At 36.0% G+C, this 23,880-nt stretch overlaps 10 protein-coding genes, 13 long non-coding RNA genes and 5 other non-coding genes across 28 annotated transcripts; 14 read left to right on the forward strand and 14 right to left on the reverse strand.

Annotated features, from left to right (window-relative positions):
* Positions 1-74: 74 nt before the first annotated feature.
* Positions 75-533, reverse strand: SPOM_SPNCRNA.2212. The gene has a single exon (NR_191580.1). It is a non-coding gene; the product is annotated as a non-coding RNA (long non-coding RNA).
* yfh7 (uridine kinase) lies at positions 418-2,554 on the forward strand. The gene is made up of 3 exons (NM_001355982.2): positions 418-482; positions 588-921; positions 1,003-2,554. Exons 2-3 carry the CDS (start codon positions 721-723, stop codon positions 1,507-1,509), a joined length of 708 nt encoding a protein of 235 aa, NP_001342927.1. The 5' UTR covers positions 418-482; positions 588-720; the 3' UTR covers positions 1,510-2,554.
* SPOM_SPNCRNA.2213 lies at positions 645-1,214 on the reverse strand. The gene has a single exon (NR_191581.1). It is a non-coding gene; the product is annotated as a non-coding RNA (long non-coding RNA).
* SPOM_SPNCRNA.2214 lies at positions 1,716-3,998 on the reverse strand. The gene has a single exon (NR_191582.1). It is a non-coding gene; the product is annotated as a non-coding RNA (long non-coding RNA).
* reg1 (protein phosphatase regulatory subunit Reg1) lies at positions 2,865-6,200 on the forward strand. Its single transcript, NM_001018369.3, has one exon. It carries the CDS (start codon positions 3,034-3,036, stop codon positions 5,653-5,655), a length of 2,622 nt encoding a protein of 873 aa, NP_592969.1. The 5' UTR covers positions 2,865-3,033; the 3' UTR covers positions 5,656-6,200.
* Positions 4,246-4,833, reverse strand: SPOM_SPNCRNA.2215. The gene has a single exon (NR_191583.1). It is a non-coding gene; the product is annotated as a non-coding RNA (long non-coding RNA).
* SPOM_SPNCRNA.2216 lies at positions 5,038-5,607 on the reverse strand. Its single transcript, NR_191584.1, has one exon. It is a non-coding gene; the product is annotated as a non-coding RNA (long non-coding RNA).
* On the reverse strand, positions 6,020-6,248 carry SPOM_SPNCRNA.2217. Its single transcript, NR_191585.1, has one exon. It is a non-coding gene; the product is annotated as a non-coding RNA (long non-coding RNA).
* Positions 6,249-6,428: 180 nt separating this feature from the next.
* Positions 6,429-8,329, forward strand: snoZ. Its single transcript, NR_151023.1, has one exon. It is a non-coding gene; the product is annotated as a primary transcript for snoZ3,Z4,Z5,Z7,Z8 (long non-coding RNA).
* snoZ8 lies at positions 6,514-6,591 on the forward strand. Its single transcript, NR_197110.1, has one exon. It is a non-coding gene; the product is annotated as a small nucleolar RNA Z8 (small nucleolar RNA).
* snoZ7 lies at positions 6,725-6,824 on the forward strand. Its single transcript, NR_197111.1, has one exon. It is a non-coding gene; the product is annotated as a small nucleolar RNA Z7 (small nucleolar RNA).
* snoZ5 lies at positions 6,979-7,063 on the forward strand. Its single transcript, NR_197112.1, has one exon. It is a non-coding gene; the product is annotated as a small nucleolar RNA Z5 (small nucleolar RNA).
* Positions 7,175-7,262, forward strand: snoZ4. The gene has a single exon (NR_197113.1). It is a non-coding gene; the product is annotated as a small nucleolar RNA Z4 (small nucleolar RNA).
* snoZ3 lies at positions 7,412-7,501 on the forward strand. The gene has a single exon (NR_197114.1). It is a non-coding gene; the product is annotated as a small nucleolar RNA Z3 (small nucleolar RNA).
* Positions 7,570-8,664, reverse strand: psf3 (GINS complex subunit Psf3). The gene is made up of 5 exons (NM_001018370.3): positions 8,461-8,664; positions 8,355-8,413; positions 8,114-8,248; positions 7,912-8,057; positions 7,570-7,852 (listed from the first exon to the last, which is right to left on the reverse strand). Exons 1-5 carry the CDS (start codon positions 8,557-8,559, stop codon positions 7,791-7,793), a joined length of 501 nt encoding a protein of 166 aa, NP_592970.1. The 5' UTR covers positions 8,560-8,664; the 3' UTR covers positions 7,570-7,790.
* Positions 8,665-8,954: 290 nt separating this feature from the next.
* On the reverse strand, positions 8,955-9,970 carry SPOM_SPAC227.17C (uncharacterized protein). Its single transcript, NM_001018371.3, has one exon. The coding sequence runs from the start codon at positions 9,952-9,954 to the stop codon at positions 9,589-9,591; it is 366 nt and encodes a 121-aa protein (NP_592971.1). The 5' UTR covers positions 9,955-9,970; the 3' UTR covers positions 8,955-9,588.
* SPOM_SPNCRNA.2218 lies at positions 9,225-9,890 on the forward strand. Its single transcript, NR_191586.1, has one exon. It is a non-coding gene; the product is annotated as a non-coding RNA (long non-coding RNA).
* A 96-nt stretch (positions 9,971-10,066) lies between the features above and the next one.
* lys3 (saccharopine dehydrogenase Lys3) lies at positions 10,067-11,769 on the forward strand. The gene has a single exon (NM_001018372.3). The coding sequence runs from the start codon at positions 10,310-10,312 to the stop codon at positions 11,414-11,416; it is 1,107 nt and encodes a 368-aa protein (NP_592972.1). The 5' UTR covers positions 10,067-10,309; the 3' UTR covers positions 11,417-11,769.
* SPOM_SPNCRNA.2219 lies at positions 10,372-10,985 on the reverse strand. The gene has a single exon (NR_191587.1). It is a non-coding gene; the product is annotated as a non-coding RNA (long non-coding RNA).
* Positions 11,582-13,504, reverse strand: psr1 (NLI-interacting factor-like phosphatase Psr1). Its single transcript, NM_001018373.3, has one exon. The coding sequence runs from the start codon at positions 13,195-13,197 to the stop codon at positions 12,220-12,222; it is 978 nt and encodes a 325-aa protein (NP_592973.1). The 5' UTR covers positions 13,198-13,504; the 3' UTR covers positions 11,582-12,219.
* Positions 13,505-13,514: 10 nt separating this feature from the next.
* SPOM_SPNCRNA.2220 lies at positions 13,515-13,885 on the forward strand. The gene has a single exon (NR_191588.1). It is a non-coding gene; the product is annotated as a non-coding RNA (long non-coding RNA).
* A 22-nt stretch (positions 13,886-13,907) lies between these two features.
* On the reverse strand, positions 13,908-17,661 carry pom1 (DYRK family cell polarity protein kinase Pom1). Its single transcript, NM_001018374.3, has one exon. The coding sequence runs from the start codon at positions 17,511-17,513 to the stop codon at positions 14,250-14,252; it is 3,264 nt and encodes a 1,087-aa protein (NP_592974.1). The 5' UTR covers positions 17,514-17,661; the 3' UTR covers positions 13,908-14,249.
* Positions 16,234-17,517, forward strand: SPOM_SPNCRNA.2221. The gene has a single exon (NR_191589.1). It is a non-coding gene; the product is annotated as a non-coding RNA (long non-coding RNA).
* A 36-nt stretch (positions 17,662-17,697) lies between the features above and the next one.
* Positions 17,698-19,800, forward strand: med1 (mediator complex subunit Med1). The gene is made up of 3 exons (NM_001018375.3): positions 17,698-18,416; positions 18,463-19,110; positions 19,153-19,800. Exons 1-3 carry the CDS (start codon positions 18,183-18,185, stop codon positions 19,633-19,635), a joined length of 1,365 nt encoding a protein of 454 aa, NP_592975.1. The 5' UTR covers positions 17,698-18,182; the 3' UTR covers positions 19,636-19,800.
* SPOM_SPNCRNA.2222 lies at positions 17,820-18,828 on the reverse strand. Its single transcript, NR_191590.1, has one exon. It is a non-coding gene; the product is annotated as a non-coding RNA (long non-coding RNA).
* tif5 (translation initiation factor Tif5) lies at positions 19,707-21,386 on the reverse strand. Its single transcript, NM_001018376.3, has one exon. The coding sequence runs from the start codon at positions 21,098-21,100 to the stop codon at positions 19,913-19,915; it is 1,188 nt and encodes a 395-aa protein (NP_592976.1). The 5' UTR covers positions 21,101-21,386; the 3' UTR covers positions 19,707-19,912.
* pol4 (DNA polymerase X family) lies at positions 21,364-23,345 on the reverse strand (the record flags this gene model as incomplete). Its single annotated transcript, NM_001018377.3, has 1 exon — positions 21,364-23,345. One exon carries the CDS (start codon positions 23,343-23,345, stop codon positions 21,825-21,827), a length of 1,521 nt encoding a protein of 506 aa, NP_592977.1. The 3' UTR covers positions 21,364-21,824.
* SPOM_SPNCRNA.660 lies at positions 21,585-23,818 on the forward strand. The gene has a single exon (NR_151025.1). It is a non-coding gene; the product is annotated as a non-coding RNA (long non-coding RNA).
* Positions 23,819-23,880: the final 62 nt, after the last annotated feature.

Consider the following 23,880-nt stretch of genomic DNA (forward strand, 5'->3'; position numbering starts at 1 on the left):
TTGTTTTTATTATTTAATGTAAATATCGGTATTTCGAAATTGAATCAGTGGTATCTGAGACTTCTCTTAATTTTATATCTCACATGCTCCACAAGTGTCTTGGAGTGTATAGCAACAGAACTCAAGAACGTTGAATGTAACGTAGTGCAATGCTATTCATTCAAATTGGTAAATTTTTGATTGTGCATATTAACGTTACATTGCAATATATGTTGAGGATGCTGAAGTTGTATTGCATTTTTTAAAAATAACAGACTCCTACGGATTTATCCTTTGCTGCGCTATAATTTAGTAGCTTAGAAATCGTTCTATCCAGCTTGTAAAGCGAAGCAAACGCAACTTTGCGTATTGTGCGAATTGGACTCATGCTTGGAATTTCGAAACTTAAAAGGGATTCGGCTTTGAGCATGAGATCCCCACACTTGTCTTCTCTCCATCAAAAGTTATTGTGAATTTATCTTCAAATCGGGAATTAATCATTTGTAAGTGAGTGTTTACCTTTACAACGTACTGGTAAACAGAAGATCAATTATAATAAACATCTAGTTTGGTATGAGAGATATTTGATGCTAATCGTGTTATCATAGATTAGCTGTATAATTGAAATTTATTGTTTTTTTTTTCTTTTAATTCCCTCTCTTTTATTGCAAAACTCATATTTAACTTTATTGTTTGATTATTTCATCCCTTACGCTACTCATTCATCTGCTGTATGATAAAATGGCTTTACAAGTAGATGCCCCAGATGTATCGTCTTATGACGAACTTTACAACCGTGCAGTTGAATTGTTGAAGCACCAGCAACGAGTTCTAATCGGTTTGGCTGGAGGTCCTGGTTCAGGCAAGTCAACATTATGTGCTATTCTCGCAAAGGCATGGAATGAAAGATTTGGATCGGAGATCGTAAAAATAATTCCAATGGTAAGTTTTTCTGTTACTATGCGAAATGGAAATGAAATGATAATACGATTTTTTTGTGATTCTGGCTAACATTTTTTAAAGGATGGCTTTCATTATTCGTTGGAAGAGCTTGATCGATTCGACAACCCAGAAAAGGCCCGGGCTCTTCGTGGAGCAGAATGGACGTTTGATGCAGACTTATTCTACTCCTTAGTTCGGCTTATGAAAAAGATCACTGACAGAGAGCTCTATGCCCCTTCATTTGATCATGCAATTGGTGACCCTGTAGTCGACGATATTTGCGTTGAGCCCAAAAATCGAATTTTAATTTTTGAAGGTAATTACCTTTTGCTCAACAAACCTCCATGGTCAGACGCATGCAAATTATATGACATTAAGGCATACCTCCCTGTAGAGCACTCAGTGGCCCGTGCTCGTGTTGCGCATCGTCACTTGGTTTCAGGATTATGCGCAACAGAAGAAGAGGCAATTGAGAGGACCGACAGAAATGATATGATTAATCTCACTTTTGTCGAGAAGAACATGGTTACCCCAGATATTGTATTACAGCAGCTACGTTTGAAAACCGTTAAAACATCTAGTTTGTAATGTGTTTTCATGAGTGATAAATAAATGAGAATGTAATCATTCGTGAAATTTATCAAGAATAATAAGAAAAAATTTGATTACGCTGAGTCGGTGCTATTATGACTACGGTGGTGTTCAAAAATTTAAAAAAAAAAAAAAAAAGGTTGGAAAACTAAGAAATCAAAATAACCACATTGTCCCATACCACAATTCAATAAAGGCGAACAGGAAGCACACATATATGCCACTAAATTTGAGAGTACTTTATCGAAGTTACTTTGCTATTGTTTCTGATGCATCAAATCCTTCGGTTTGGATAACTTCAAAAGTATATTCAATACTAATCAAGTAAATTTCTACTCTGTGGTACTCCATCAATGCACAAACCATCATTCACATGTACCCCTCATCTAACTGCAAGATGGCTTAAATCAAAAAAGCATTGTCAATTATTTCTTGTTCTTTTGTTGATATAGTATCTAAATCCGTCAAAAGTTTATGTTCAAAAATGGTTATCTAAGTGGTTCAATGAAGCTTTATGTGCTTTATCTTTGCTAAAGCAATAAAGGACCTCCAGAATTTTTTTTTCAGAAGAAACTATTAATCTATTTTTGTTTCAAGTTCCAAACACATATGTTAAGCCCAAACCGGTTTAAAAAAAAAGCGCTCTTCAAGTAATAATCAAAACTCCAGTACCAGCTGATCCATACAAACTCATATCTTTTTTATTTTTATTATTTTTCTAAGCAAGAAAACTCCTCCACAATTCATCAACAAGTGTTTGCTTACTTTCTTTAAACTCAACCAACCACTCTTAGCAAGGCATGAATGTTTACATACCTTAAATCTTGATTCCCCAGCTATGCCCAGCTCTTTCAAACAAAAAGTCGTTTCTTTAACTCTCGCTATGTACACAACGCAACACGTTCTAATTCGTTGATTTTTTGTTAGTAAAGTTGCCCTCATTAAAAAGTTAAAAAAGTTGAGAAATAGTAAATAATAACTTTACGTTCGTACGAGTTTTTACAGTACGTTAAAAAAATTTAGCTTTGTTCTATTACTCTTTCATTGTTTATTAGGGGCTATTTTTCAAAGATCCCCTTGAAACAACAGTAGTCACGTTATTGCAATTGACTTTTTGGTTGTCAGTCCTTCTATACCTTCCCCACTTTTCCTCCAGTTCCTTTGTAAAGTACATATCCATTTCCCCCAGATCATCTTCCAGTCATTAACGAGGTTGTTGCATCAGTGAACGAAGTACTTTGTATCTCGGCCAAACACAGCAACATTCACTATTTCTAAAAGTACAAAATAATACAACACCCTTCCTCGGATGAGAGGGGTATAAGTAAGAGTCGCTCACATTTTTTCTAATTGCTGCCAATAACAACTATTTTTGTGGTAACGACAATCCGTATTGAGAATTGCTGTATAGCTATTTATCAAAGCTATAATTATATTGGAAACTTGAAACATCTACGTCCTGGATACAATTGTTGCATTTAGGGAGTTAGCCATCACGAATTGTGTTGGTAATTTGTTTGCATGTCTAACAAACCTGATGCCAATGATCAATGTATGGTGAAGGAGACTATCTCCCGGATGAGTATGAGTAAAGAAAAGCCGTTTTTGCGTCGAAATTATAGCTCACCCTCCTTTAATGATTCGGTGAACTCTGTCAACGATGAATTTCAGACTTATCAGTTGCCAAATGGGGAGTTTAGTGACAACATGAACGATTTGTATTTCCCCTTTCGCAAAGGAAATGAATCTCTAATGACTGAGAACTCCAATTATCCTATTTCAGAACAGGACACCCAACATAATCATATATCAGACTTTCCTTCCAGGCGCATGCAATTGGATGGCATGAATCACTCTAACAATGATACTTACTCCACAGCGATTCCATTTTCCAAAGACTCCTCCGTATTTGATGCCGTGGGGCAACAAAGTAGTGTTCCAATCCACATAAACCCTGCATACACTAATTCTCATCAAAATTCTTACTCTCTTAATGAAACGTATTTATCTTACGATTTTTTCGATAATCATCGTGGTGCCTCTTCGTCTGCTGTCAGTAAGGATGGATTGGCTTCTCCTAGGCCTACTAAGGACGTGGATGCTGACGATACAACCTGGTACTTTACCTCTTCACCTTCGTTTCAGCCATTGAAAGATAGCGATCGTTCTCAGACAAAGAATACTCATGAAGAAACTTCTCCAATTGTCTCATCCCCTGAAGACGATGCTGATGCAGCATTCAAACCCTCTAGCCTACCTTCTACTTCCATCAGTGCTTCATCGAATGCATTCTACAAGCCAGCTGCTCCAGATAATGAGCGGCCGCTCGACCCTCACATCACCCCTTATCTTAGGCTACAACTTCTTACTACTGGAGCCGACGATAATGATATTCGGAAAAATGCTCTAACTCAAGTCGATTATTTGTCTTATGACTGGAAAGAGACCGACATATGGGCCAGCTGGCGTGAAATTACCAAAACCAAAGCTAATTATGACAATGGCATTCGTTTGGAAAATGCTTCTTGGCGAACTTGGATGAAGCACAAATTCAAACTAAAAACCATATCCCCCGAAACCTTAAACTGGTTGAAGGAATGTGACGTTACATGGCTATATGGACCTCTTCTTCATACCTCTATGCCGTCTAGGCATCATTCACATCGAAAGAAAGAGAAGGAGAAAGAGAAAAGCAAAGCACCTCGTGTTACGCCATTAACCCATAAAACAAACGATGATGAAGCTAATCATAGTGAAACGAGTTCTGGTAGTTCTCTCGCTAAAAAACCTATTTTAAAACGACGAACTCCTCAGGAATTGCTTCTCTCTGGTCGTGATCTAACCCCGTGGCCTCAAATTAGGCGATTCGACAGTCTTTTAGCCAGAAACAGAGGCGATATTTTTTCGAATCGTAATCATGCCACCATCCGGTCTGCACTGTTTAGTCAACGATATCCATCTCACTCCAAGCGCCATATTCATTTTAATGACCGTGTTCAACAATGCATCGCTGTCGACATTGATAGCCTTCCATCTGACTCCGAGAGTGCTTCCTATAATACCGATGATGCTAACAGCGTTGTGTCTCCATCGAAGGATGGAATAAGTACTACAACAGTGAGTTCAGATGCTACTAGATCTAGTCAGTCCAGTCATTTTCGTATCATCGAGGACTTGCCAGATTCCAAGCTCAAATATTCCCTGGAGGATCAAGCTACTTACGATCAAAGTAGCCGTTATCCTGGTCGACATTTTGGAAAAACTGGACGCAGTCACTTTCCTCGCGCACCTGAATACTATGGCGAAAATGATTTTGAAGAAGATGAAGTTTATCGCGATGATCGACATTACGAAAATGAGCATGATGAATATGATCCCAACCTTATTTATTATGATAATGAACCCACTGAAGAGAATCGGTTAGTTTTTGAAGATACTAATAATACTTTTATAGACACTGATAGCGATGACTCTAATGCCGATGAGTCACAATTTTTGGAATATGCGAATGATTCACCTAACTCTAGTGAGTCTTTGGAATCCTTAAATAACCAATCTTATTCATCATCGCCGTATTCCGTTTTCTCTCACCCGCCGCCATATATGGGAAGACAATCATTGAACGATAGTCCTCAAACTTCTGACTTTAAAGCATCAAATCTCAATGACTCGTCTTCTAATGTGCATAGTATCTTTCAAACAAGGGAAACGACTTCACCATCCGTTCAAAATAAGACACCTACTAAATATCACAGAGAACTCAAAAGCTCAAAAGATGGCCATGAGCAAGCAAGTCCATTGGTCAGTTCTTCACCTTCTGGCTCTTTTACTTCTCAAATCAGTCCTGCCGCTACGACAACGGCTACTAATCTTGATGCCGTTTCTCTTAGTCCATCTACTGTTCGCACCGGGAGCCAGATTTCTGATATTGGAAATGATGCTATATCTACTACTCGTAAAACAGTTCGTGCTTTTTTAGAGAACGCAAACCCTTATAGCACCAATAATGACGGGAATCCGTCAAACAACACTAGTGACGTTGAAGTCAACGAGACTTCAATGAACGATAACTCTGAAGAACCAATCTCCTCAAATTGGTTAGTGGACTTGTTTCAAAAATCTTTGAAATCATTTCGCGAATAGTTTTGAAATGCCTTCAAAAAATAATTATTCAAATCTGGAGCTTTTTATTTTATTGAAGTGATGTGACATCTGATTTATGGTAACAGCCAAGCGTTAACAGACCATTGTTTTTTTTCCAAAATTTTTTGACTTTGCTTTCTTTTGAAAATTTTTCTTTCAAATGTAAATTAATACTTGTATGCAGTTGAGTTTATCTTGGTTTTCTAAATAGCGCATTGAATGTTGTATTACTTCCGCCGGTGATCCTTAATTTACTTAATCAAGTCTTTACTATAACATACCCACTAATTCCAAAGTTAAATGAAAATCTACATCTTTACACATTGTTCTTACGGGCCTTTATTTACAAAAGTGTTTTATATTTCGCAGTAAGACCTTACTTTTTGATGGTGCGAAATCGTCTATCCGCTCTCATTTCTTTTTAGCATTCATATGAATTCTATTAAAACAATCTTTATATTCGCTTTTCGTTGCAAGCGTTCATATTGGTGTACACCTTCATAAAATTCATCCTTTTAATAAAATCTGATTTTCTGTCACGAGCATTTAATTTACTTTTCCAGAAACTGTCTGTATAGTTCGTGATTTTAGTAGTAAATACTAAGCATGCTAGATTAAAATACATTTTTTTATATTATCAAAAAGGATTAAATGATAATGTATTGTACTGTATTACCTTATGCCAGTATACGGCGTTGTTAGTTGGGACTACTTTTTTGCTAAACAAAATTTCTATATAAGCTGTGACTCTCTTGCATCTAAACCAAATTTTTACCAACTACAAAGCTTAGATTAAAATCCTAACTTGAGTATCTTTAATAAATGGTATGTGTCTATAACCACAGATGGAATCTCCTGATCTTTGATGACCATTTTTTAAAATACAAACTAGAGTTTCTGATTAATTTATGATTTCAAATTCTTGCTGAGTTTAGTTGTTTCCTTCTGTATTTTGGTTATTTCAACACTTATGCTAACATAATTTAGTTATGATACAGTTTAAACTTTGCAATAAATTTCTTTCTTAAAAGTCAAATGTAAGTGTTTGAAAGAATTGTTTATGTTGTGTTGGAAAAGATGAAAAAAACTTTTTTTTGGAATTACCGGCCTAGGAATAGTTTACTCCTATTCCGCTGAAGAATAAATGTGCTGCAATTATGCTGATCCATTACAATATCACAACTTTTTTTATGGGATTTTCCTATTATTAACATCATTAGTTAACTGAAGCAGTCTAGCATATTGATATTATAGTATTTAAATCATTTAATCATGGATTTAATACATACCTTTTAGTTTGTATGTGATATGAGAAAAATTGTTCTCAATGAGGAATAATTAGATGACGAGTCTGATTCAATATGAAGAAAAGACTCTTAAAATTCCATTCATGCTAACTGAGAGAACAAATTTTTAACCTAAATCTATGCCAATATTTTACTAACATAATTATAGGTTATTCATGAAAGGTATCCAAAACTTAATTGAAAACTAGACTTCAAATATGTACTTTAGGGTATTATTAGGATGATTTATTAAATTTCAAAGACAAGCATATGTCTGATGCCATTGGTTTTGAAGAAGTGAAATGCGTCTGATTATAGACAACCTAAAGTTATATATTTCCATGTCCTAAGTTTTCGTGTTAAAACAACTTTTCTAACGTATTTGCAAGACCTTAAACTAGTTAGATACACTGAAGTTAAGGAGGCTGTTTTGTATAGGTAAGTAGATCAGCTTGAGGTCGAATTTTAGTTCACATGATGTTTTTACTTTAATCACGACGGTCTACGTAGTTTCTACATTGACGAAGATTGCCTGTGACAAGGCGCTTTTTCTGAATGTACTTTATATATCGACCTCTAATTTTTAGTGTCGGTTCGTTTATTAACATTTTTTAGTTCTATAGTTTGAATCTTCTAGAGTTTTTATAAAGTTAATCATAAATGAAAATGTCAATCTGACAAACAAAAGCTAATTTTGTAAGTAAACGTAATATTGAACAAGTATATGTTAAGGATTCTTTTCTTTTTTCTTTGAACAGAAGGGATTTACGATCAACACTCATTTAGTGTTTCACATATAGATTAGCGTGCTATTCTGGGTAGCAATTTCGTCTCGCAGCATGCAATCAACTACGAAGTGGAATTTTGCCAGTTTATTAGGGATCGATGGGCATTATGTGATACTCTCAATACTGTGGCAGCACGAGCTTTTGTTAGCTACTGAATCTTTTAAAGGCTAGAATGAACATACTGTGTTTCTCAAAGTCATCCAAACCCTCAATGAATTGTGAGTTTTGTTGTAAAGCACCTTGAGGATTCAGGGACGCATCTGCAATCAGCATTGCTCTGGAACGTAAAGTGTTTAGGGAAATTTGAACCAAGCTGTCGTCTGATATTCTACAATGAGTTAGTAAGATTTTGAATTTGAGAAAAACGTGTAAAGTTTGACTTACAAATGGAGCATTTTCTCGGCAAAATGGTAATAATGTGTGGTTATGTCCCGAATAGATACACTATTAGGATTCGCCTTTAATGCATTTCGTACTACAGAAGAAAATGGTGCTGGCATATGAATACTAACAAAAGAACTATAAAGTAAGCAAATAAGCAAAATTATCCAATTTTCTATAAGACATTACATGTATATAATGTAACATGCAGAAAAAACCAAAAAAAAAAAAAAACTTTACTTACTTAATTGCTAAAACCTCTGCCAGCCAAAAAGGAAGTTCAACTTTAGAGCCCGTAGGAACCTAAACTGTTTAGAAAGTCAAGTTCTATTTTTATAAACTTCACTAACCATACGCCCTTCATGGCCTAGTCCTGGAATGGAAACTGTACTAGTACATGGAACCTTTTGATTTTCAGACAAGATACTATCAATATCATAGTAATCCATTTTTTTAATGTCTGAGCAGAAGGAATGATAGAAGTGTTATTGTTATTTTATCAAAATATGTTCATTTAGAAAAGTTGCAGTTACAAGGTAAAAGTAGGTAGATGCAACGATAAATTCAAATTTGAGTTGGCTAAGATATAGTGGATAAATAATGAACTGTAATTACACCAGTACTAATCAACAAAAAAAATAGAGATAAAAAAGATTTATTTTTACTTTTCTTAACAGAGCATCTAGTTCAAAAAATTAGTGCTGATAAATATTGTATGTTCGAGTACTAAAAATTTGCTTCAATGTTTAACTCGAAAAGTATGTCATACATGTGTATATTCGTCCTTCTGAAATTGGTCGAAAAATTTTATTAAAAAAAGGAAACTTTGTTCTATAGTTTCATTAAAGAAACGCATATGCTTGTTTGAATGTTATACCTATTTATGAAACTTGCTCATTATGCGATCAAAATTTACACAATCTTTCCGTAAAACTGATTTTTTTAAATGATTTTTAGTCCGTAATCTACAAAACATGATTGCATTGTATTCAAAATTATTTTGCGTATTAATTATTTAGTATGTCATTTCCAAATGCAAAAAGGTTTTAACACCGACATAGGCCAAATTTCATAAGTTATTCGCCAAGTTTCATCAACAGGTTCATCAAGTCATATACGCTTTAATCCATACTTTAGATGTCAACACCTTCGAGTTTATCAGCAATCTTTACCTGAGTAAATAATCAACCTGCTGCCAAACAATGTTGTAAAATCAAAGCAACAATTTGTTGTTCGTTTAATTAGTTACTCATAAAATTAAAGAGAACTCAGAGTTTACTTGGAAGGTAAATTAAATAGAAGTACCCCGCCAACTATAAACAATTAGTTTCAAAGGTTAAGCAGACTAGGATATACAGGAACTTTACATCCAAGACATCATCAAATATGCTATTCCCCCAATGTTATACGCAACAAATGGATGCCTTCGTAAGAATTGATATCGACGTTTGGTGAACACAGCACGAAACGTTAAAAACTTATTCACTACTTTTTGGAGAAGTACGCATCTTCCAAATGTCTTCACTATTCGGCCCTTGCCTAAACTTCATCCACTGCTGAAGACGCCGCTTACGAAGCCCTTCTTGAGCCTCTTCGTGAGCCTTCGACTTGGTTGACAGACACCATTTAAAGTCTTTAAAATTTCCCTTACATCTGTTGTATTCACCATAACGATAGTAATGATTCATTTGTGAGAACACTGTTAAACACATGGCCATTTGGTCAAAGTAATACTGTAAACTACACGGATCCTCAGGAATCCCTTTTTTCAAGTCGAGTATTTTATCTAGTTCCGCATACTGACCAAAAGTGCTTTTTTCATCATTTTCTTTAAAATTATTCATTATTTAAAAGCATACTAGTAAAAATCAAGTGAATTGTGCCTAGGATAGGTAGCTAACGTGACTGCCACTGAACCTGTGTAGCGTATTAGATCCATCAAGATCCCTTCTGCTCATATCATTGCTGATCTGTAAATTGACCGCATCAAATTTGATCTCATTTATATCGAGATTGATCTATATTATTTTGCCAATTTGCAGTATATAAACTTATTTGATTAAGTTTTTGGTCTCCTTCGCCACGTCTTCATTTTGTTAGTTTAAATTTTTTTGACTAACTTAGAAAGGGAAGTTTTTAAAAACGTTGAAATACTTTTTCGATTTAAAAATATATATTTAATTAATTTTCTGTTCCAAAATGGTTGCTCCTCATCTTTGGTTACGTGCTGAAACCAAACCTTTAGAAGAGCGCAGTGCTTTGACTCCTAGAACTGCCAAGATACTCGCCGATGCTGGATTTCAAATTACCATTGAGCGCTCTTCCCAACGTGCTTTCAAGGACAAAGAATTTGAGCGCCTTGGTTTCCCCATGGTTCCTGAGGGCTCATGGCGACATGCACCTAAGGACGCGTACATTATTGGTCTCAAAGAGCTTCCGGAAAATGATAACAGTCCTTTGAAGCATACTCATATTCAATTTGCTCATTGCTACAAAAACCAGGAAGGTTGGCGTGAAGTCTTGTCCCGATTCCCCGCTGGCAATGGTCTTCTATATGATTTGGAATTTTTGCAAGATGACAATGGCAGACGTGTTGCCGCTTTTGGTTACCACGCTGGTTTTGCTGGATCAGCTATCTCATGTTTAGTTTGGGCACATCAATTATTGCATCCTAACAAACAATTCCCTGCTATCCGTCCGTTCCCCAACGAAAAATCTTTGGTTCGCCATGTTGCTCGTCAAGTACGTTTAGCTTTGAAAAAGAATAACAACCAGTATCCTCGTATTCTGGTTATTGGGGCTCTTGGTCGTTGTGGTACTGGAGCGTGCGATTTAGCATCAAAGATTGGTATTCCCTTCGATAACATTCTTCGCTGGGACATTAATGAAACTAAGAAGGGTGGTCCCTTTACCGAAATTACGGAATCAGACATATTTGTTAACTGCATTTATCTGAGCATGCCTATTCCCAAATTCTGTACCGTCGAGTCGTTAAATGTACCTAACCGTAAATTGCGTGTTGTTTGTGATGTTAGCTGTGACACTACCAATCCTAACAATCCTATTCCAATTTATAATGTAAACACTACATTTGATCATCCTACAGTTGAGGTTAAAGGTGTCACAACTCCTCCTCCTTTAGAGGTCATTTCTATTGATCATCTTCCTACTTTATTGCCAAGGGAATCTTCCGAAGCATTTAGTGAAGCTCTAATTCCTAGTCTTTTGGCTTTGAAGGACGTCGACAATGCTCCCGTTTGGGTCAGAGCTAAAAAACTTTATGAAACCATGGTTCAAAAGCTTTAAAATAAATGTTATTTAATTTCAAAGTTCCGGGTCCTTTATATTGTTTCACCAAATTATTGAATATTATTTTCTCAAAAATTAACTTTAGAATACAATTTAGACGGCATTTTCGATGCTCTGGACATTTTTTCCACGTACTTGTTAAATTGTAGCGGTGTTGCATAATACTACCTTTTGATTTGTTATTCACGTTACAATATATATTTGACTAATTTAAATATGATAATATACACATTTCTCTGCAAACCTCCTTTATACTTTTCGCCGGTCATTGATTAATAATTAAGAAACAGGATTTCATCCTGCATTTGCCACTTACCTATATGGTAAATATAAATCTTGAAACTTTCCCCAATATTTATTGCTTGCCTTACGAAGTTAAATTATAGGCACAGACATCTTTGGCATTGGAAAGATTTAGTAACAATCATAATGTAGCACTTCTTAAAAAATCTAATTTTAGAACAAAAAGGCTTAAAAAAGAATGGTTCCGCTCTTTTAAAAAATAGTAAAATGTACAATAGCAAGGTTTTCGTAGGTCGACGGACATAACAAGGGGAAAGAGAAATAAAGCATGTAAACGTCAATAAAACATCTTTGATTCTGGATCAATCATATGCCAAATGAAGAAAAATAGCATTTATAACAACATGAAACCATATTTGAGACCTTTTAACGATGAAAATTTATTAAATAAAAGATAAAAAAGAAAGAAACCGTTCAAGTTCAATGAAAATTTCGTCGTGAAGTAGAAACCAAGATAATGGAAAGGCTTCGCAAAGCCACAAATTTTCCAATAGTCATTATAACTGAAGATTAAGGACAGTACTAACATCTGGAACACGAGCAAGATGTTCAAGAAATGGAATTAAATCGATTAATTCCATATCGTGCATATCGTTGAACCATGAAGATATTGGAACAGCATGCGAAGGATGAAATATGTAACTTGAAGGTGAATTGTCTATTATTATCGAATCCTCAAGATTACGACCAAGCTGAGATAAATCTTTTACGAAGTTTCCTTCATAATTACAGCAAGCTTCACGAAAAAGACGATGACGAATGACATGCGAATGATCAAGCATGTCCAAAACAGGATCGGCATATTTTGCAAGAGAAGCTGTAAAAACCACTATTTCAAACATATCACCCATTTTCTTCAAAAATTCATCGACACCTGGGCGTTTGACTACACGAACATCATGCTGTAATCCATCAATTTCAATGGAAACAACGAAATCAGCTGGTTCAATGTATTTGAAAGAGGAATGAACTAAAGTCTCATCCAAGTCCAAAATAAGGCATTTTTTCCCTTCATCTTCTTTTGCTATGGGAGGTAAAAGCCAGTTGCCCTCTCCATATCGCTTAACTTCCGGTAACGGGGGATCTGCAAAGTCGATGGGTTCTGTTGGTTGTTCACCAAAATGAACATGGCTATCTATCATGTCCCCTTGCTGCGCAATATCTTGTTCATTTGTAGTTCCATTGGGACTAATTGCTGACTCCAAAGAAATAGAAGTTCTTGCAGGTGTCGGTGACTCAAATACCCTTTCGGGACCGTGATTCGTATGTACAGATTCTGAGCTGCGCAGTGTACGACTTACCCTACGCGGTTGCACGACTGAGGGTGCTTTTTTAACAGGCTTAGCCGGTGTGTAAGTAGGTTTCTCATCAATAGAAGCATCTTGAAAGCAAGAACATAAATTCCCAAAAAGTTTTTGAAAAAAAGAAGGCTCTCGTTCACGTTCAGGTGAGGGTTGGGTTTTCGTTGATTTCATTTCTTTTTTAGGAGTTGTTTTCTCAAAACAAAAGTATAAGGATTCTCTAGGATAGCTATTGATTAAATAATTAATAAAATTTTAACTGAAATTGAAAAGTGAGGGTGTATTGTGAATAAGGTCCACAAATTCGATATTATTTTTCTTGTCTTTAGGTATGGCTTTATACGTATAATTTCATCGTTCCGCCTTTTCCGGGATGGATTTCCATTCAAAACAAAACAATGGAGAAAGCTATTTCAGATAAAAAAAGGCTTAAAGCTGCTCTTGGCCAAATTCAACCGTGGTCGTTGAGTTCAAAAACTACAATGCGAATAACGAGCTGACTCCCGCTATAAACACGTAAACAATATAAATTACTAGTGACCTTTATTACTACCTTAATTTATTATTTTAATTTTCTATTTATCTTTTTTCTATTTCATTGTTGATAAAGAATGCAATCTTTACACTATTAGAATAGTAATACACGTGAACTGACTAATGGTCCAAAGGAGCAACCCTGGAATCAAAGGATAGACGATTTGAGTTACTCAATAAATAAACGAACGATATAAAGCAAAGATAATTATAAGCACACTAACTTGAATACTCGTGTCCTGTGTGCTAAACCCTTTTTACTTCACACTGGTATTGTAAGTAGTAGCATGAAGTAATTACATTAATAGCAGATAACGGATTTTTAAATGGAAAATATAACTAGCATGGTTGACACGTTGTACTAATGCAATCAACGCTCATTCTAATATTTCACATGAAGTTCAAAAAACACTTAATAAATTATGCATAGTATTGCTATAAGTAGAAAGGAGCGTATGAGTGGTAAATATAAACAAATATCCTTCATGAGGAATAAAATAAAATGGTAAGTATTATCTAAACATATTAAGTCCAGCCTTGTAAGAAAGAAAGTAGATAGAAAAAGGAAGAATTACTAATAAAATGATGTAAAACAGTACTTGAAATGGAAGGGTCAAATTAAAAAGAAAAAAAAGTTGATGTACTTGAAACGCAAGCAAAAGGTTTTCAACCTATTCCAAGGTAATGTGTGATCACGGCCGGGATTTCTCTACCGGCTTTCGTAAAAAACCATTATCTGAAATTATTGAATAATCTAAATTTGTCAAAAGATTGGGGAATTTGTCAGAAGAGCGAACAAGATTAGAAGCTTGGTTAGAGGGCTCTTTCGGGGAAGGTAAGGTATGGTCATTGTATTCCATTGGCAAATTCGGTAAAGGACGCGGAATTGGAGCTGTTTCTATATTTGGGGGTCTCGCAAATTTCTGACGAGCTGGCGCAGTGTTAGGTCTTCTAACATCTTGCTTTCCAGTAAGAAAATCATGTTGAGCAGCTTGCTGTGGAGTCATTCTTTCATCAGGATCCCATTTTAGACAGTCAGATATAAAACTTAAAAACGAAACGTCTTTGCATTGCAATACTTGATGAAGGGACTTGCTAAAAGGACGACGGCTTACTCCTTTCGATGATACAAATGGTCTTGGCTTTCCAGATGAGTCAAAAAACACCTTTTTTCGTGAGCATTTGTCAATCAACGAATGATCAGGTGGTCCAAAAATTTCCATAATGCAAGCGAGTTGCTCTTGCTCGTTTTCACCAGGAAACAAGGGAAATCCAGTGTACATTTCCGCTATTATGCATCCAAGGCTCCAAACGTCTATTGGTGTACCATAACCCATACCCAATATCACTTCTGGAGAACGATAAAACCGAGATTGAATGTATGTATAAACGCATTCACCTTCAAAGCAGCTACTCCCAAAATCAATCACCTTCACCTGTGATTTAAATGGGTGGCATAGTAAAATATTTTCGGGTTTCAAATCACAATGAATAACGTGCTTTTCATTTAAAAGTGTTAAGCACTGAATAAGTTGCCGTGTTATGCTTTTAATGACTACTATTGGAAGTCCTTTAAACCCATTACTTTTAATTAACTCATAAAGGTTTTTACCCAATAATTCAGTAGCAACGCAAAGATGATCGCGGAAATAAAAGTGGTCAGTATATTGAACCATACAGTACTCATCCAATGGGTCCCACTCGCGGATTTTTTGTAAAATTTTTGTTTCGACGAGAGCTTGCATATGAAAGCGTTTTTTATTACGGATAATTTTCAATGCAACAAGTTTTCCAGTTTCGTAATCAATACAACGTAGAACCTGTCCAAAACTCCCCTTCCCTAAGAAATCCACAACTTCGTATCGATAAGCAATATGGTCTCCTAAAACAACCTTGTAATCTCCTCTTTCGTCGTCAAACCCAAAATTCGAAGAGGTGTTTTCATCAGCTGACCGACGTTTATCAACGTTTCTTAACCCAGTAAAATATATGTTATCGTAGTTGTTTATTTCATCCTGCTCATACTCCGTTAAAGGAGCGGTGTTGATCAATTGAACTTCCGTGTTTCTGACAGGAGTTATTATACAGGCTCGGTCAAGGAGGGACTGCATAACTTTTGCATCGTCAAGAAGCTTATTAATTCGTTTGCTATTAATGGCCTTCATAGCTAAATCAGCAACCTTACGATCAAACGGTTCTGACAACACATTTGAAGACGCAAAAGATAAGGAAGGCTGTAATGATTCACTCGTATCAGAACTCCTTTTAGGAGTATACGAAACACTTCGTTGCTGAGGTACATGTCCTTTATCTTTAAAGTTTGAAGGTAGTGGAGGAACTGAAGGAATTTCCTCGGGCTTCTCAGGTTCACGGGAAACCTGAGAACGCGTAATCGAAAGTCTTGGAACAGGGGGAGGTGATGCAGAATCACTATTACCGTTAGAGCTTCTTTCTTTGGATGGTTTGAACCAGTTAATAAATTGCTGCATCCGGCTTTTCGTTCTCGTAGGAGTTTTCTTTCCATTCCGGTAGCTAGATTTGGTAGAAGAATCAGCTATGTAAGCATGTGGTATTGCCGGTACGTCAGGGGCATCCTCGTGTTTAGCTTTACTTCCTTTCTTCATACGAGAAGAACTTCTCGAAAAACTCAATCTGCTAAAAAAGCCACCTCTTGAAGATCTACCTTCTTTGTTGGAAGATTTCTGTGATTTAGACTCATTTTGGACAGTATTCCCATGTTTAGCTTCATGGTTACGATGCCCATCAACGTTTGTCTTCTGAGAAACCGCTTTAGGAGCAGCTTTCGGATCAGGATTTCTACTGTCGGGATGAACTTGAGATGATGTAGTAGTATTATTGTGATTATCGGATGAAACAGGTTTGTTGTTATCGAAGACAGAGGGGGTAGCAAAAGAGTGTGATTTGGTTTGTGATCCTACATGTGAGTGATTATTTTTAACATTAGAAAGGGTTATTTGACTATGGGGGGAAAGTTCTTTGAAAAAAGAATTGGATGTCTTCAAAGGGGATTGGATTGTAGAAAGATTCTTCGATTCTGAACTTGATTTCGTAAGGGATCCAGATATATTTGCTTTAGGATGTTGGTGATCAGTGGAATGACCTATATTAGGAGGAATAGTTGGAACAGGAGGAATTCCAGACTTATTTCCAATAGAAGCTGCTCTGGGATGTGAAGTAGAATGGAAGTTAGTATGACGCCAACTACCGGATCTCTTTGGAGCCATTGAAGCATGGTATGCATGGTTCCCCGAGGAAAAAACGCTAGATTGTAAAGGAACGGATGATACATCTTGTGTAATAGATATAACCCCACTCAAATGCCCCCCATTATTTTGCTGATTCCAATCACTAGGCTTTGATGAACGATTATAATATGATAAGGAAGTTCCAAAACTCTTAGAGTTCGATATTGAAGATGTCCTATGATGTGAAGAAGTATTCAACGACGAAGGATTGTTCTGCTGAGATGACTCGAAATCGATTGGGTTATTACCAATACTTATGTTTGACAAACGGTGTATGGAATTCCTCGGACTGTTTTTCTGTCTATAATCGTGATCAAAACTACTTCGGAGTAAACCATTGCCAGTCGAGTGGTGTATAGTAATAGCATGATTATCCATAGATGAACCAACTCCCTTTGGTTCAACATTCATAAATAACTCATCTTTATGCTCTTGTTCCGGAAAAGAAATGTTCGTATTTGAGGCATTCGTCGAAGGACTCGTATCTGCTGCTGTACTGCTAGAACTCTGGCGGTTTGGACAAATATCGTTGGAATAACTACCAACGGCAGAAAGTTCAGATGGGTTTAATAGTTCAGATTTTATTCCGAACATGTTTGCGCTTTTCCGGTTTGATGTATGAAGTTTAAATAATGCATCCGTATTTTCGTCGCCCAGAGAAACCGCTTTTTGGGACTGCAAATAGCCCATTTGCAAACTTTGCTTCAAAAAGCCAAAATTCTCACTATATTACGCTTTTACTGGCTTTTTTGAAACAAAATATTGTTTCTATAAGCTCCCTCCTTCAGTTACAGTCTCTTATCTTCTTTAAAATGCAAACTAGTAGCAGTACGTTCGTGGCTAATTAAAGCCGCGCTACACCCTGCATATCAATACCAACCACTTCTGAAAGGGCACGCAAGCTGTAAATGAAACATAGAACGCTTATTGATTTGTGCACAAATTTTACCAAAAAGAAAATATTTTATTAAGATTTACTGCATATATATTTTGATGCTTTAAAAAGAGTTTGAGTGAACATACTTTGGGTTTTTTTTAGTCCAAGGTTTAAAATTGGTTTTCATTTGTATACATATAAAATTCCCCATAACTACTGTTTTAACCCTCGTTATAAAGATAAATCAATCACACAGACCTTCCCATTGAAACTAAGTTTTAGGCGGTTCAAAATTACCTACTTGTTTTTGCAATTAATGCGTTTCTAGCAAATAGTTTGATGGCAGTAAAGGCTTCCTTTTTGCAGAACAAATTAAATTGCTCGCTGAACAGACATAAAATTGCGCTTATATACAGTGTTTTAAGCTGATTAAATACGAAATACACGACTAATTTACTAAATCTTCTTTAATAATCTTTTCGATGGATAGACCACATCTCTTTTCTGAAGTTCATTTCCGTCGAAACGCCTCTAACCCCAATCAGATTAACTGGACGCGTTATTGGATTGATTGTCTATCATCAGTTCCTTGGAATGATATCTCTGTAACTGGATTTGAATATTTGGCTAAAAAGTATGGTCTGGAGGTTTTTCAAGACTCCTCCAAACCCAATGAAGTGGTCCTCAGTTTAGCTGGAAAAATAATTTTGATCGACGTAAGTTTAAATCCTGTACATAACCGTTTTACTAATTAGTATCTAGATCACTGTTCCCATAAATGCGTCTCCAAAAGATATCAACGTTGTTTTGGCTTTTGCAAACGCTAGTGGTGAGCAATATAATAATCCTGTTGCAGAAAAATTACTTAAGGATGCAATTTACAATTGCAATACCCCACTATTTGAAAAGAATGTCAAATGGTTGGCTACCTTTGATCACTCCTCTCCTTCGGTCCAACAAAGTTGTTTCCAATATTTAGACTCACTATCCTCTTCTTTAAATGCTATTTATGAAGCAGAATTATCTTTGCTAGCACAAGAAGAAAATGTTATAATGCATGGAAACGGAAAGCCTCTCAGTAATTACGAAGGACAACTTGGTTTGCGTATTGTATACTGGAAGCTTTTGGATAAAACCTATAGCACTCAAATTTTTATGGATAATTTGTCTCATGAGTCGCTACCTCACTTGTTATTCGGATATAATTTATTAAATTCTCCTCCTATCCTCCAATCATCAAAAATTAATTGGGCACTTGAAAATACTTTGACACCTATTCCTACAACAATGGAACTAGTTTTTGATGATATCAATTTAATAATACCAGAGCAGGGCGTCAAACCTTTACTTGATTTGCTTCATGTCCATGACATTACCATTCCTTGGCCTGTCCAAAATTATAGTCATATGGTAAGTACTTTCCCTAAATATCAACTTAACTAATTTCACCAGCTTGGTTTACCTTCAAAATCAACCGTGAACTACAAATTCATTAATAAAAATCAAGCCATCCAGCTAACAGGGTTCGATGTTTCCGCACGTTCTTTGCGTCACGTACCGTTTCATCATCCCAAGCAAATTCGAGGAATACTTGCTATTGTACGCCAATATTTATTATTACAATTGATTTTGGAAAATATCAAATCAGCAGATTTAGCAGAGACTGCGGCATCTTCCTCCCTTCACCTCTCTCTATATTTTAAGGAGCATCCGATCGTTCATGCCCAATATCAAGAAATCAACAAACTGAATAATTCCGAACAAATTATCATTGTTCTATCCGTATTGTCAGATGGAAGACTGAATGTTGATTATATGTCTAGTGGTGGCAAAGAATTGTCAAAACAACAGTCTCATGTTTTTCAAAAACTTATACAACAAACATGTAACATCGGACTTGCGATAGAAGTGTTTATAAAGAAAGTCGTTAATTAGAATTTCATGCTAGAAAAAGACATTACTAATCAGTTTTAAAAATCTTTAGTAAAATGAAATTATGGAATTAGTTGGATGTTTTGAATAGTATAAATTGAACACTTTAAAAGGCTAGCCTATTTTACAAAAATCAGAACACTTTAATAGATATATTCAACTTACGAGAAACTAATTTGCTAAAACTTGAAAGAATCAGCTTAATATTTTAGAGAACAGGATTGTAAGTTATTCAATTCTCAAAGCACAAATTGTGGTAGAGAGTAAAAAGAGGCCGTTCTTATTCGTCGTCGTCTTCTTCTTCTTCCTCCTCATCTTCACTCTCAGATTCGTCACTTGCTTCAGCCAACCATGTCAAAAAAGGTTCAGCAGCTTCATGAATCTTCTTACTAGTTTCACGGCTCACATATTTCTTGCTAGCCTTTGCTCCCCATTTCTCAAACATGTCATCAGAGACCAAGTCATTCTGATAAATCTCCAAGAGTACCTTGGGAACAACGTCGATGTGCACTAATTCAGTGTTTTCCATCAAACGTTCAAACCCACCAAGAAGAGCACGTTCATGTTTATCTGTCGTGCAAAGCTTTTTAAACAATGCACCATGCTTTTCAAACTCCCCAACGTAAGGCGAAGTAATAATACATTGAACTAGTACAACAATAGCTTTACTTTTATGATGAATATTCTCTTCCTTCATCTTTTTGTAAATTTCAACATCAGAAACACCAGGGTAGTTGTCTTCAAGCCATTCACCGAATTGATCATAACGGCTAGATTCCGCTTCTTCCTCGTCGCCACGTAAGTCACTCAAAGTGAGCGAATCTTTCATATTACCTTCTAACTCTTGAACACGAGCACGAACAGCTTCTTCACTGGTATCCACAGCCCAATCTTCGTCATTTACGACCTCAGCGGTAGGGAGTTCCGCGGCTTCTTGACGAATTCTACGAGTGAGTTCGTCTTCAGCACCATCTTCTTCCTCTGCAACAGGAGAATCCCTTTTATGTTTGTGGGACTTCTTTTTTGCAGGAGGGTTCTTGACGATGACACCAGTAAGCTTGTGACGACCGTCAATGACACCACGATAGCCACAAGCTTTACAATCATAGGAAATTGTCTGATCCTTCTTATTAATGCTTAATTCAGTTTCCGGATTTTGACAAGAAGCGCATAGCACAAAACGGCGGATAAATACATCCAACAGATCTTGAAGCTTTCCAGCATCATGAGCACCGTTCACAATGTAACGGTCCATGTCAGCAATAATGGTGGTTTGGGCGCCCAACTCAAAACCAAAAAATTTAGTTACATACAAAGGGGGTCTTCCCAACGCCTTAGCGATATCGGACATGTTCGGGATTACAGTCTTTATACCATTTCCCTTGCCTTCGATTTTAGATTGCAGTTTTGGCATTCTATAACGATAGAAGCTATCTTTGACATCACGTCGGATGTTAATGGTTGCCATTGTTATTACAGTCTCGATGATTTTTTTAGGTAATATAAAAAAATTTGCTCTACTTTATGTCTTTAAAAAGCGCTTAGTGCTTGTGACTTATTCTAAAATTTGAAATATCATAACAAGTCACTCTTTCGATAAAAAATCCGTATTATCTTTAAAATGTTCCTTTTATTTCAGATGGCCAGTCCTTGAACGTTGATTAAATGCACAGTTTTGTATTTTAAACGATGTCTCAAACATGAAAGTCCTTTGGTGATGGTTTTCCAAAGGTATGTGTCAAGGTAAGGTGTTTGGTAAAAAACAAAAGTTGCAGCCACAACTTTTTATTATTTTTAACCCACTCCAGTCACGTGCCCTAAGATGAGTAAAATTGTCATTTTAACGCCATGACGTTAAAAATCGTTATTCGTCTTTAAAAAAAATCCATATTTTGTAAACACAGCATTCGCATAGAGCTTCATTGTATACCAAACTGTTAGACCTCAATTTTCCCTCTCTTTAAATTCGAGATTTCTGATAAATTTACTTGTTTGATGTCTCATTTCTGTTCCAAGGATTTCGTTTCCTAATAGACCGATTGGAAAAATGTGTAAACATTTCAAGTTTTTAGCAAAAAATCTACTAAAAGTGTCGGGTAGCAAAGAAACATAAATTAAAAGAAGCTTCGTAAAACAATTTTCGAAATCGCGAGTTAGTAATGTGGCGATCTTAAGGTCAAGATAGGTATTTACTATCCCGTGTTACGAAACTTTGGTTCAATATACTCTAGGGAGAAATATCTAAAAATGTCTTTTTCAGCTTCCACGGGATCCTTCCACTCATTAAATTCGTCGGGACATATGTCTTTTCCTGTTTTAAGATTTATGATTTCGAACGAATCATAGCTTAGACCCAAATGAGAGTTAGCATAAAGCTTCAAATCGCGAAGAAAAAATATTCCTCCACTCCATCCTAATACGGCAGAGCCTATGTATGCAGGCGGCACTACTATAATATCAACACGCCTATTGATTTTAGAAGAATTTGACAAAATGACTGCTAGCATTACATAACCTTTCTTTCCTCCGCAAGAATGTTCCTGAACAGAAATTAGTCGGAATTGAAATTCCTCGTCTAAAATTCTTAAGAGAACATCCACCAGATGTTTTGTAGAATGAGTATGTGATGGACTCAACACCATATCAACGTCCGCTCCAACAGGCTTTCCCCGACGAAATCCACCTACTAGACAAGACTGAATTTTAATTCCATCCGGCATCCGTGAGACAATAGTTTCATAAATCTCCGTGGCTTCCTCAATGGTTACAGTTTTACAAAAATCTTCATAAAACTCCAGACCAACTTTTATTTGTTTGGTAAATGAATCTTTGTGCTTCCTAACTTGTTCAATCGTACGCCAACCCTTTTGGTACCATTCAGCAGCATGAGAAGCACCAACTCCGAAAATATTGTAAAATAAAAGCAAAATTTTTGAAGCCGGATCCTTCTGAAATTCCTCAGCTTCTTTTAAGGTTCCCGTTGATGCAAACTCTTTCCAAAGATGTACTATTTTGGGCCCACAACCGGGCATTTTCTCTAATTGTTCTGCGCTATCGATAGGCAAGGGAAAAGCTTTAATGGTTGCAATCGCCATTCCGTATGCCCTAGTCCTTACTGATTCACCGTTTACTTCTCTGCATGTTTTCAAGACACTTAAAGCATTCACAAAGGCTTGATTGACACATTTAAGCGGTGTCTTTCTCTGGCACGCATACCGTGGAATTTCAAGAACGTAAGGGTATTCTTTCGTAGTCGGATAAACTGATCCTTCTTGATCAACATTGTCAATGCTTTTAACTTCGTTATTATTTTCTGTGTTTGGAGTTTCGTGGTTTTCAAAATCGTTTGGTGCTTCAGTGTGCGAAGCAGGTCTTGTTGAAGGTGTGTACGGCGAGCCAACTTTCATCTCTGGTTTTCGATGCCATATCACATATGGATTCCCGGGCGTTAAAGATTCTTTAGGCTCGTTAAGCCAGTCAATTTTAACAATCAACTTACACGATACACACGTCTCTAACGGTGTTCCAATTGTTCTTAGCTCTCGCCGAACTCTGTTAATTTGACTGTAATTGACAAAAATGTAATCCGCTTTTGCTGCATCGTTTGTGAATTCTCCTCCAAAATTTACAATTTTTGATCGCGCATCTTCATATTGTGAATTGGACAAGCGATTATGTAGTACATAATTTGTACTGCTTGCAAGAATCTTCATTTTGAACAATTACAACTAAGGGAACAAAAAACGTATTGCCTATTAATTGACCTTGTAATAAATTTCGAGGTTACCCAATTCTTAGAACAAACTAATATGGAAAATAAAAACAAGCTAAAGGCACAATAAAGCATCTACTAAGTTACAAAGCAATGATAGACATGATGATGAAACCGACATGTTTTAAGGTAATTTTATTTTAGAGCAATGCAACTTTTCCTTATGTGCTAATAATGACACATTAAAAGGAATAAAAAAAATGTTAATAATACGTAAGCAAACTACTTTTGAAATTACACTATCATACAGTTTCTTTATTATTTCTGTGCTATTGTTTAAGTACTATTGCAAATCGCTTTGCATTCTATCCAGTTTATCGCAATCATTTGCTTGTAATTCAACTTATCCCAAAGAATTCTTTAGTTGTATCAACAGTTCTACGGTGAAACTAATAATTCAATATACAAAAATACTACACGTTAAAGCATTCAAATAAGAATAATTAAACGTGATAAAATTTGGCTTATTTCTGTAC

Source organism: Schizosaccharomyces pombe (assembly GCF_000002945.2).
Source record: "Schizosaccharomyces pombe strain 972h- genome assembly, chromosome: I".
In the NCBI taxonomy this organism is placed as follows: domain Eukaryota; kingdom Fungi; phylum Ascomycota; class Schizosaccharomycetes; order Schizosaccharomycetales; family Schizosaccharomycetaceae; genus Schizosaccharomyces; species Schizosaccharomyces pombe.